Source organism: Trichoplusia ni (assembly GCF_003590095.1).
Source record: "Trichoplusia ni isolate ovarian cell line Hi5 chromosome 17 unlocalized genomic scaffold, tn1 tig00002301_group16, whole genome shotgun sequence".
Taxonomy (NCBI): Eukaryota; Metazoa; Arthropoda; class Insecta; order Lepidoptera; family Noctuidae; genus Trichoplusia; species Trichoplusia ni.
In genome coordinates, this window is record NW_020799762.1 from 6,404 (window position 1) to 19,738 (window position 13,335).

A 13,335-nucleotide genomic window follows, 5' to 3' on the forward strand; every position below is an offset into this window, starting at 1 on the left:
AAATTGAATTTAATAAATATTTTTTATCCTTTTCAGTTTTGGGTAAGGCATTTATTTCCCTTTTTATGAAATTTATTATTATTTTAAATTAATTCTTGTAAAGTAATTAATAATATTTTTTCGTTTTATTCAGATGACGGTAAGTTTTTTTTTTTACCTGTTAACAACCCCCTGCATTACTTTATACACTTTTCTCTCATTGTTGTCATTGTCTAGACTTTAAAAGAGACTGCGACCCCTGAGTTTATTTCGACATTTCTTCTCAGGGTAGTCAGATAGGAAATGTCGACTCCAGCGTTCTCAAAAAAGACATGTAAAAGTGATGATATCTCCTACTTGCAGAATAAATGATAAAAAAATAAATAAATTAAGTAAAGACATGTTTAATACATTATATATATTTTTCAGCGTTATGTAAGTATGATAGTAAAAAAAAAACATTTTTGGTCCTGAATTTTAAGGCTTTTTTCAACTCCATGTTTTGCTGTCATTTAAATAATACAATACAAATATAATCATAGGCAGGAATCGAAGCTGTCATTCCTGGTTGGCTGCCACGAACGACGTCATGTTGATCATTTTATTAATTTATTTTCTGACCTTATTGCAGACTGTGGTACGTATTATTTTTCTAAATGTAACGTTTTCTTTATTTGTTTGTCTTTTTAAAATGTTTTATTAATTAATCTTTTTTTTATTTACATTTTAGCCTCCTACGGTTAGTTTAAAGTTTTTTTTGTATTTTTAAGATCTTCTAATGTCAATAACTTATATTTTAATTTTGTTATTTTTCTTTCTAGAAAGTAAGTATTTGCTTTTATTTTTATAACTTATTGGCTTAGAAAAATGCAAATTATGCTCAATTGTTCGTAGCCATCCATACCTTTTATTTAAAATCCCTCGAGGGTAGGGCGGACTTCCTCCGCCCTACCCTCCGGTCTACCAGACTCTACCTGCAACTTGGTCTGAGACGGCCAAAATATTTATAAGACAAGTAATAATAATAGTATCAGCCTTTATATGACCCACTGGAGACAGGCTTCTTCCCGCGTAGGGCGTAGGGAAAGGTTAGACATTGATCACTACGCGACCTCACTGCGGGCGATCTGAGATTCCAGTATTTGGAACCCACGATGTTTCCGTACACAGTTTGTCAGTGGTGTCTTAGAATAATTAAGACCGGATCGAACCTGTACGGCGTGCATACAAATCCATGCACAGAACCGCAAGGCCACTGCGACACCATCTCAATCTTAGTTTGTCTGTGACCAAATATTCCAACTTAAATTTAACCCACTTCCCAATCTCCAATTGAGATGAAATTTTGAATTTAGGATTGCGTGTGAATGCTCTTTTGTGATGACATGAATCTGATGTGATGTGAAAGCTCCAAAATGGTGTCAGGAGCTCAAGAATAAAACGACACGACCCCAACAAATTTGGGATCGTTTGAATTAACAAAAAATTAAAAACGGATTTTATTAAACTTGTTAATTATGAAATCTCTTTTTACAGGTCAATGTAAGTTTCTAGCAATCTTATTTATTAAGAGTTATAGATTAATTGCCCTTATTAGACCAATTAAGGTTTCTGGAGATACAGCCCTGTTTTTCTAATACCCATATAAAATTATAAACGTTTTAGACTAAACAATTACCAATTTTAATAAAAATAATTTTATGGGTAATATTATAAGGGCTAGTTTAGGCGTATGTTTGTTACTTTTTCACGTTCAAACAAATTGACCAATTTCGATGAAATTTGATAAGATTGTTGACATGAAATCCTTCATTGACACACGATTTTTACCTGATGAAAGATGATGACGTGTTGGCTGCCTTATGGCTACGGCCACACGGGTGAAACCGTTAGAAAAAGCTTTTGAACTTTATAAAGTACAAATAAAAATGCACCCAACTGTCAAATAAATAAATAACTGGTTGATCTAAAGTTGCTCGTCGCAACCTGGGCCCCGATTCTGCTATCTTACAATGGCGGGTGAATGAATGGCAATTTGACTAAATTTGAAATTATTCCTATTCTCTTTAGCATTTTACCAATCGTTTTAAGTTAATTGTTTTGACCTTGGTTGTATCGTCCCGCACTGAATTTCCAATTATTGTGTAGAAAAATGCTTAAGAAATTACGAGAATTGTCATTTTAATCCAAATTTCATTTATTCATCGGCCATTATAAATAGCAGAATTGGGGCTCTGTATTGAACAAAAGTATGTGCGCGTTAAATGGTCTACCAAGGACTGCCATCACGTTTTAAATTAACACCGTTGCAGATGTGGGAGCGAGAGAGTACACTACACGATATAGCGCTGTCTCCCTTCCACCAAAAATTCATAGCTTAAAAATAAATATTTGTTTTACCATTTCAGTGTATTTGCTTGACTAGAGGGCCTTTGTCAATATTCAAATTGATCGGAAACATTCACTACAAACATCTCAAAATTGTAAGAAGATCGTTTTCTGTCTTTTTTTATTATAATATAAGTAATGATCTCAATTAAGTTACAGATTGAATAGTGATATCTGGTATTTCAAGGTCATTTTCTTATCGTATGGTTGATGTACAACAGGTGTCAAAGGTTAAGTAGCCAGTGACGTGACTTTTCACACTTGAATTCTTCAGGTGTTGCTTAAAATATGTTACTTAAATAATAGTTTTTTTTTTTCAAATTTCTTCCTCGACGTGACGTCTAGGAGTAATATTATTCCCGAACTTTTTCCAAAGTTAAGTGAATGTACCAAGGTAGCCTAACGTGAATTAAATAGATTTTACTTGATTTTAACACTTCATAGAAATTAAGAGAAGATTTAAATATAAACATATTAATTTAGCTTTGCCTTACAAAATCATTTCCAACGTGAAATAGATAATGGGTACGAAAAGATATTTGTGGCCAGGTGACCCATATAGTCGTGACTATATTTTATTTGACAAAAAAAATAGTTAGTCAGATATTTCATGAGGGTTATTCAAAATCTCGTGTGACGTCACTTACAAGTACTCTTTTATTAGCAAGTGATGTTTTTCAGCCCCACTACGACCTCCGTGGTCGAGTGGCGTACGCACCGGTTTCAAGGTGTCGCTAGCTCTGAGGTCTCGGGTTCGATCCCCGGTCGGGTCAATGTAAAAATTCACATTTCTACATTGTCTTGGGTCTGGGTGTTTGTGGTACCTTCGTTGTTTCTGAATTCCATAACACAAGTGCTTTAGCAACTTACTTTGGGTTCAGAACAATGTATGTGATGTTGTCCGCATTTATTATTATTATTTATTACTACCATACTAAAGTGCTTTTAATTTTTTGTTTTGTTTATATGATGAAATGAGGAAACTATTTCGATATTTTTTGGAAGTCTAACGGACTTAACAGCTTTTTATTATTATCTAGGTTTAGCCTACTACCTATTATGGCCATCAGTATCTTTTAAAAATATATCATGTGCCTATTAATCAATGATACAAATTTTACAGCTAAGTTTCTCTTTTTAGACAGTAAGTATTTTGGTTACTTGTAAAACTCTCTTTTCCACAATTAGACTTCAAATTGGCTCTACAAAGCCCATTCGGGTTGATGTATCGGGCAGTGGGATTGTCCGAAAGGGTTACCGTGGCCCCGGTACACGAAGGGCAAAGGGAGGAACATGGGTGGGTTTTAGTCAGTAGGAGTCTGATTCTCCCTTCCACTCAGTTGTCAATCTCTTTCTTTGCTACAACTAGCTATTTCTTCTCTTGTCTCCCGCTAGCTATGGGGGGAAGTGGAACATTTTTTCTTACTCCTCCTTTTTACTATTTCTGATTAATTTCGTTGCGGGTTCCAAGGCAGTTAATTGTTTCCCCTAGGATACACAGAGCTTAAGTGTTTTGGCAGTTTTCGTTGGTTTTATTGTAGATCCTGGCTTACAGGAGTTGTAATAACGGGAATGAGTAGCGGGCTAGTCCCATTAAAAAAACTCCCCTCAACCCAAAGCGCAAGGAGTCATTTGATGTTTTCCCATCTGGACAAAAGACTGTTATGTGTGGTGGTGATAATTCAGTGGGGACTGCGCAGTATAGCTTCTCATCTTAAAACGGCGCGTATAACACAGCCGACACGTTTTTAGTCCTGTCCCCTGTCCTTTTTGAGGTTCTTATGATCCCATGAGTTTTGTCTATCCTCGCAGCCTCCTTGCCTTAAAAATGGCGAGCACTGAGCCTAACCCGAACCCCGAGAAAATATGTGGTTGTGTTTGCAGCAACCATTAAATCCTTACGTACGGATGTGACGTGTCACTTATTCGGTCCCCGCTTAGGACAAGCATTTGCTTTTCTTCAGTCTGGGTGTCTTGGTGCATGGAACTTGAATGTTTGTGAAACACCTCGGAACACAAGGATTAAATTCCTTAATGCAGGAAAAATCGTCTTAAAAAATACAAAATCAGGTCAGGACCACACTAAATCTGCAACAGCGTCGTCGACGAATCCTTTTGCCTCTGTATTCTTAGGAACCTTGGCTAAAAGTCTTCTGACGACTTCTCCCAACTGATTGACGTAAAGCCTCAGATCGACTGTTTAAGTAAAAATCTAGACCAAAGAGGCGTGTTGCCTCCAAACGGCCTTTCACCCGGTAGCCTATCTTCTCAATCCCCAGACCTCTGTTATATTACTAAAGAATTATTCACTACCCTATACCTAGTCCCTATTTTTCCCTCAATGATGGCCATCAGAACATAAAAAATACCTTGTGCATATTAATTAATTGTACAATTTTTACAGCTAATGTTTCTTTTCTAGACGGTGAGTGTCAAATATTATAATTTTTTTACGTCTTCTATCTTAAACTAAACACAGGCCACCACGACAAACCCACTGCGCGCAACGTGTCGCGAGTTCGATCCCCGCGTACGATAAGCCTTCATGATACCCCCGCGACAAAAGGATTAAATTCTTCATTGCGGAAGTTTTAACAACAAAGAAATTTTTTAATTTTCCATACATTACGTTTTTGGCGATTATTCTAAACCATATACATCTAACATTAAATGTCGATATCAAACTTTATTAGATGATGATAACATCTAATATTGTTTTGATAAAACAAAATGTTTTATTTTTATAAAAAACAGGAATAAAAGATGTTGTCATGCGTCAAAAAGAACACTTGAATATTCGTGAAGCCCCTGTTGACTTGATTGTTTTCTTGACATGAATGTTCATAATTACCCGTTATTGACTGCTCGGATAGCCGAGTGGTTGAGGTCACCACGCCAAAACCACTGTACGCGTCGTGTCGCGGGTTCGATCCCTGCGTAGGACAAATTATTTGTTTGATCCACAAATGCTTGTTCTGAGTCTGGGTGTCATTATGCCCCCCGCGACACGAGGATTAAATTCCTTTGTGCGGGAGTTGTTTTTTTTAAGTAACAAAAAGTAACAATTACCCCTCATGACACAAGGATCAAATTCCTTCGCGCCCTTTTAATAACTTCATCCCTTTTCCAGAGTAAATACGATAGAAGTACATCAACTGACTCCACGTCGACGATCTGTCCACCCTGCGACTGCGCATCGTGTTTCACAACGATGTCATCCTTAACCTCCAAGAGAGACAAAATCTGCTGAAGATCTGTATTCTGTAATAAACAATTTGAATGGATTTTCGATGTATTATTGTTTTTGAAGATCTTTATTCTGTAATAAACACCTCAGATGAATGTTTGGTGTATTATTTTCTCTTGTTTCTAGGAATCCGTAATCAGGAACGTGTATCCCTATTTTTAATAAAAAGTTTACGAAATTCTTAATTATTTATAACTATTACTAAAACATTTACAATCTAAATATATACACTTAAAATAAGTAGTTCAAAACAACAATTAAAATTAGTGGTTTCTTAGGTTTACGCGAATGTTAGACATTGAAATGAAACTACTTTTACGGATTTTATCGCGGTTTAATTTTAGATTTTAGTTCCCGACGTTTCGAAACCTTTGCAGGTATCATGGTCACGGGCAGACTGAGATGGCGTTCGTCTTGACAGAAGATGTTGCTCGTTCTACCTTCATATTTTAATTAATTATTTGTGGTCCGACCTACGCAGTATGAGCTCACTGTGTCTTGATGTCTTGCAGCGCTGCTCTTGGGTTTGGCCTTGAGTTTATTTATTATTGGATCCCAAGTAGGTGATATCTTCCAGCCATCTTCTCTATTGACCTCTATCGACCTACAAAATTTAAACAAAACCGTTGAGATCGTGACTAATGATTTGAAAACAGTTTTATCAACTTTCGATTTTAATACATGCTTCGAAAAACTAAACAAGCGCGAAAACACCAAATATCTCGAAAGCAAACAAAACTTAATAAATAAATATGAAAAATTAAATTCAAAATCGAACGCGTCAAACAAAACAAAAAACGAAAACGGAACGCGCCCGCAAAACGTCAACCAATCACGCGCAGTTATAAATCTGTCAAAACAAACGTTAGATCCACCGACCGTGCAAGTACTACAAAAAGGTTTAAATTTTGCTGTAACACCGCGTAGAATACCGTACGAGGACATTATTTGCAATGTTGAGACTTGCCTGTTCAACAATAACGTGAGGAAGGAAGATTTGGAGGCGATACGCCAAGATATATCATCTGTTTTACGTCGAAGTGTAGTGCCCAAACCAAACCTCCCTAAAGCCGAACATCTCGCTTTAAAGAACCTCAAAAACAGACAAGATGTAACTATACTCCGTGCAGATAAGGGAAACGCTACGGTCGTCATGGATACATCGGACTACAATGCCAAGATAGAAGATCTATTGTCGGACGCAAGTACATATAAACCAGTGAAAACTGATCCTACCAAAAAGGTGTTAACAACTACCACCGCCTTGGTTAAGAAACACTCCGAAGCATTAAGTCTAGATGTTACCTACTTAATACCTACATGCGCAAAACCACCTAAACTGTATGGGTTGCCAAAGATACACAAACCAAACGCCCCGCTACGTCCTATTGTAAGCCAAATCGACACACCAACCTACAGATTGGCTCAGCACGTCGCGAAAACACTCTCACCACTCAGAGGCAACACTACAGCGTTTGTGAAGGATTCATACCACTTTGTCAATGAGATTAAACATCTACATCTTCATGACAATGAAGTAATGGTTAGTTTCGACGTACAGTCCTTGTTTACATGCCTACCAGTTAAGGATTGTATTGAAATTGTTTCCAAGAAGCTAGCAGAGAACAACCTACCTCTAGAATATGCAGAACTTCTCGAGCACTGCCTCACATCTGGCTACCTACTGTGGAACAATAAATTCTATGTACAAGTAGATGGTGTAGCGATGGGCTCGCCTGTATCCCCTGTAGTCGCCGATATATTCATGGAAGACTTCGAGGAGACAGCCTTAAAAACAGCCCCTTTCACTCCCAGGTTCTACAAACGGTACGTAGATGATACTTTCACAGTTTTACCATCTAGTCAAGTAAATGCATTTTTAAAACATCTCAACTCCATCAATAACAAAATTCAATTCACTATGGAGTTGGAGGATAATAAATCTCTTGCCTTCTTAGACATATTAGTTAAAAGGAATCCTGATCAGACCATAAGTCACACCGTGTATCGAAAGAAGACCCATACAGATAGGTACTTAAACGGTGAATCTCACCACCACCCTAAACAGTTAGCTACCGTGGGAAAATCTTTGTTTCAGAGAGCACACGGACTCTGTGATGACAGACACCTTGCCGCTGAGCTTCAACACGTCAAGCAAGTACTGCGAGACAACAAGCTCCAAGTTCCACGGCCCCGTCACAGAAACCGAGTGAAGCCAGCCACTGTTGATCGTTTACCTGCTGTACTACCATATGTCAGAGGAGTCACTGACAAGATTGGTTACATCCTGAAGCGAGCTTCAATTAAAACATACTTCAAGCCGCCCAAGAAGATTAGCCAGTCCTTACCATCTGTCAAGTGTCACATACCTCTACAAGATGCAGGAGTATACAAACTAGATTGTGACTGCGGCCTCTCTTACATCGGTCAAACCAAACGAAGCATAGGGACCCGCGTTAAAGAACACATAGCTGACGTCAAACACCGCCGCTCAACGAAGTCTGCAGTCGCCGAACATGCTGAAGGTTCCAGCCATTATATTAGATTTGACCAACCACAGATCCTCGCTAAAGAATCCAAATTCCTACCTAGGATGTTTCGCGAGGCTATTGAGATTAAAAAACACCCTAATTTCAATAGAGAAGATGGCTGGAAGATATCACCTACTTGGGATCCAATAATAAATAAACTCAAGGCCAAACCCAAGAGCAGCGCTGCAAGACATCAAGACACAGTGAGCTCATACTGCGTAGGTCGGACCACAAATAATTAATTAAAATATGAAGGTAGAACGAGCAACATCTTCTGTCAAGACGAACGCCATCTCAGTCTGCCCGTGACCATGATACCTGCAAAGGTTTCGAAACGTCGGGAACTAAAATCTAAAATTAAACCGCGATAAAATCCGTAAAAGTAGTTTCATTTCAACAATTAAAATTGTGCATCAAAAAACTCATCGGCATCGCTGCCGGCTGGGAGTGGTAAAGCCAGCCTTTGGGTCACGAGAAGTGTCAACAAGGCGCTTTACTAGATCTTTAATAAGCGTTTTGGCACGCAGGCCCCACGGCCCGAAAATTTCGACCCCAAACGGCTCAAAGAAGTAACTACCAACTAGATTAACTACCATATTTGAGCCGTTTCTAACTGTGTCGACTCACGGTAAACAGATCAATAAGTTAGTTCAGTTGAGATATAAATAAAATTGTATTTGAATTGAAGATCTATGTGGGAGTATACATTCGAGCTATGTGTGGCCATAAAGGAACCTGAATGCCCCAGAAGGTCATTCTTTACGGGGACTCTTAGCTGGCTGGCTAGTGAGGGGTCGATACAGCTATATGCTCGAGGTTGGGAGTACCTAATGGCAAATTGATCAGGAGGGAAGTCGGTGTCACACCTCTCGGAGGCAACACCAGTGAGATAGGCTAGGGGTGTAGATCTAGCCTATCTCATTGATGTTGCCTCTTACCGTTGCGATATGACTTGAAAGATTGGATTACACGACAAAGGGACAGGTAAAAATTCTAGCGAAAGGAAACAAAGATATAAAAAAAAAAAAAATATTTATTAAAATATATCCTAAAGAGAACTTGTTGAATCTTTAATTATCTTTAAATCTTTCTCGAGATCTGTATCGTTACTAGACGAACAAACGGACGCCCGTGAAAGGTGTAGTAATTCTAAATCTAGATCTTTCTTCTCTAAACCAGGGTCCGAAGACGGCCCTTTTGCTTTCCTCGCTAAAGACGTGATTATATTTTTCACAACATTGCGTTTCGATGTTTCACTGGACTGCGAAGATTCTGAACTTTTGGCCGCCGAAGAAATACTTGTATAAGAGTATTTGGAAGCATTGTCACCTATGAATATGACTCCTCTTTCCGACAAAAAATCGTCGATGGAATCATTGGAGAAGCAAGCCTGGGCGCCTTGTTCCATAGCGACATTGTCTTGCTTATAAACGGCGTAGTGTTTACTATGAGAACTCTTCTTAAAACCAGTTATATTTGAGTCGTAGTTGTTGTAGCTGTGACATCGAATAATCTTTTCTGACGAATCACTTAGATTTTCGGTGTTATTTTTGTTATCTACTTTTTTCACAATACTTTTGATAGTTTTTTGTTTCTTTTCGTCCAAGAAGTTAACTTTCATATCATTGCTTTTTTTATGCTCATCTTTAGTGACATTCGATTTAGATTCCTCGTCATTTCTCATTTCGGGGATAGTTTCCGATCTGGGCAGACGATGCCAGTCTCTCCTCGTCAAGCATTTCGAGAGAATATCATCAGACATGCTTAATTTAACATTATTCTTCCGTTCTTTTTGACAAGCTTTGTAACACTTGATTTTCTTGTCAATGTAATTTGATGATTCGCTTAAATATTGGTAGTCGGTTGTTTCCGTGTCTATATTACTGGTGCAGATGAGGGGTGTTGTGACGGAGGCGTCCTGCCTGTAGTTAAAGAACCTGTTGATAATCTTCTTCTTCTTGCAGCAGCTGCAGTTTTTCGTGAGACAGTAAATCATTGTGCATATTAGGCAGCACTGTAAACATATTACCGAACTTAGAATGATAAGCGTGTACTTATTGTTTTGTAAATATCTTAGTATACGATGTATCCTCTCTTGCCTTGTCATCGGTGCGCATGTGGTCGTTTCTTCGACTTTCTGTGTTGTCTGCTCCTTTTTCTTCTCCGGTTCTTTCTTTGTAGATTTCTCAGTGGTTGTTTTCTCTTTCGTCGTCTCTTTATCATCAGGCATTTTAACCCCTTTTATTCTTGATATTGAATTGAATTGATAATCGTCGTAACTAGGATATCCCGAACAATTACTTTTATCCATAAGTTTAATTATCAATATATCTTTAGTTTTTCTTGTCGTTCCACCAGTTAATGTTTTTATAAAGTCAATATCTTCTTTACTTATAGCTGGTTTGCTAAAACATTTGTTTGAAATTGGGTTGTAAGCTGTTCTTGTGATATCATTTTCTGTATACGCTACACACGGAGGTATTTCAACACATCGCCTTTTAATAACATTGAAATACGACCTTTTGCCATTGTAATAGACGTCACAATTGACTGGCTTGCATTCATTCATGGGGTCTTCGTCTATGTGTCTACAGACCTTGGCCCCGTCCGGGAGATTGGATTTCCGTATCGTAGTATCAAATTTGATTTTAATTGTGTCCCTTATAAAGTTTTTTGGTTTCGATTTTGATTTAAAGTCGACGTAAATTGTGCAGTAGCCCTTTCGGTTGTATGGATCGAGTAACGGTGCTATTAAGTTAAGGGTTTTACTTGTACCTGGAAGGGAAATGAGAGGGATATGTTGTGATGAGAAAGTTCAAAGCGAAAGTTGGGGTGGATAGGGAATAGGGCCTTTACTCTATTATGTACACTATACCCAATTATATTTCTAAAATACCTACAATCAATTTAAAAGCCAATTACACCTGGACACAGAAAATCCACCTTCCTCATCACACAAATACTTGTCATGGGTGGGAATCGAACCCATGACATTTATAAAGTAATCAGGGCCACCGAATACTTCATAAATAGATTGCAAATTATGTGTTTAGATGGTATATTTTACTCTGCTATTAAAGAATTTAACCCATGTGTTGCGCTGGGCTTACAAACATACAAGTCACATGCACAAAGACACCCAGACTCAGGACAAGTATTCGTGGATCACACAAACGCTTGTCCTACACGGGGATTAAACCCGCCACAAGTCGCGCACATTGGTGGTGGTGACCTGTACCACTTGGCTATCCGTGCTCTCAAATAATATAAACAAATTACACCCAGAATCAAATCACGACCTTCCCCATCACACAAATACTTGTCCTGGGAGGGAATCGAATGCACCGACCAATACACCAGGCCACCAAGAGCTCCACACATGCACAGTTCCTCAACACCGATCCTTGCAAAAACAGCACCAATATCTATTTTACCTTCGGGTATAAAGTCAGTAGCACTGCCAATCAGCTCGACTATATTACACTGGCTATCATTGGAGACCAGGCAGCATTCATCAGGATGAATCTCAACCGTACAATCTTCACCACTCGTATTATTAATTTCAGCAAAGAACTTTAGCCCAATGGAACAAGGTGTCGGCTGGTGCAATCCAGATTTCGTTACAATATTTTTACTACACACACACATTATAATGTTAAATAGTATAAAACTTATGTAAAAATTCATCTGAAGTTATTAAATCTGACATTATTCGCATCGTAAGCGTTGTGTTACGGGCTTCAATGACACATTTTGACAGGTGACAGTTGACGGATGACAGGTACCGTCAGATGTTGGTTTTGGTTGCATAATGTAAAGAGTTTGATGTTAAAACCTCTTTTTTTGGAATAAAAGGAGGTGCTATGTTCTTTATTTAGGATTCCGTACTCAAAAGCAAAAATGAGACCCTATTGCTTAAACTCTTCTGACTATCCATCTGAGACAAGTCACAGACAGTTGTATTTCTCTTGCCGCTTAAACAACAAACAATAAAAAATAATGTTATAAAGGGTTTATAGAGAAAAAATGAGAAAGACTGATGGAGTGATGATCTACGCAGGATGGCTGTCAGGAGCTGGATGCGAGCAGCCGAAGATAGATTTCGAAGGAGTGTAATTGAGGAGGCCTATGTCCAGCAGTGGACGAATATGGGCTGGTGATGATGATGATGGGAAAACAATGCATGTAGTGAAGAAGAGATTTGTGGTGTTCAAAAAGGATAAAGTGAGATTTAATATGTATGTAAGGAGAAGTTTGGAGGAGCTCGTGGCTAAACTATAACCGCATAAGTGAATCGATCACAGGTTAAGCTACGCTTGACGTGGTTGGCCCGTAGATGGGTGACCATCTTTGTCATAACGAGTTCCTCCGTGTTTCGGAAGGCACGTTAAATTGTGGGTCCCGGCTGTTATTCCTACATCTTTGACAGTCGTTACAGGTAGTCGGAAGCTTGAAAAGTCTGACAACCAGTCTAACCAAGGGGTATCTTGTTGCCCAGGTAACTGGGTTGAGGAGGTCAGATAGGCAGTCGCTCCTTGTAAAACACTGGTACTCAGCTGAATCCGGTTAGACTGGAAGCCGACCCCAACACAGTTGGGAAAAGGCTAGGCCAATGATGATGTAAGGAGAAGTTTGAAAGTGTAATCAATTCACTATGAGCATTCGCCGATATTACAAGAAAAATGCTTTTACAAAATAAACAAATCACAACATCTTTTATTCATTTATTGTTCTTATAACAAAATGGCATTTATCATTTAAACATTCATAAAACCGATTTATAATTAAATAATGAGCAATTGTATTTTATCACAAATATAATTAATCTAATATAATTTCGTTACGACTTCTTTTAATACCCTGGACTGGTTATTCATTACGTTCTGTCTGTTTTAAGAAGCAACTTTTGACAAGTCATAAAATTGACTGAAATGTTGGACATTCGATTACAAGTCAAATTCCAACCGGTATTAGTATTACATTATTAATTAAATCTACAATAAAACAGAAAATAATATATCAAAGTGCCCACACTGATGTGTCTACATGCCCCGTTGGTGAGGCAGAATGATTCAGATTCCATTTTTTACAAAACTATATACTATTTCTTTTGTTTTACATTTCCAACTATTTATGATTTATATTATAAAATAAATACATATAAATTAACCAAAACTATGACATATTCAC

At 38.0% G+C, this 13,335-nt stretch overlaps 1 protein-coding gene and 1 long non-coding RNA gene across 2 annotated transcripts; one reads left to right on the forward strand and one right to left on the reverse strand.

Moving 5' to 3' along the window:
• Positions 1-708: 708 nt before the first annotated feature.
• LOC113506478 lies at positions 709-5,651 on the forward strand. Its single transcript, XR_003401732.1, has 7 exons — positions 709-718; positions 801-803; positions 1,516-1,521; positions 2,388-2,462; positions 3,509-3,511; positions 4,790-4,792; positions 5,498-5,651. It is a non-coding gene; the product is annotated as an uncharacterized LOC113506478 (long non-coding RNA).
• A 3,536-nt stretch (positions 5,652-9,187) lies between these two features.
• LOC113506479 lies at positions 9,188-11,966 on the reverse strand. The gene is made up of 2 exons (XM_026889321.1): positions 11,580-11,966; positions 9,188-10,920 (listed from the first exon to the last, which is right to left on the reverse strand). Exons 1-2 carry the CDS (start codon positions 11,830-11,832, stop codon positions 9,194-9,196), a joined length of 1,980 nt encoding a protein of 659 aa, XP_026745122.1. The 5' UTR covers positions 11,833-11,966; the 3' UTR covers positions 9,188-9,193.
• Between the last annotated feature and the right edge of the window lie 1,369 nt (positions 11,967-13,335).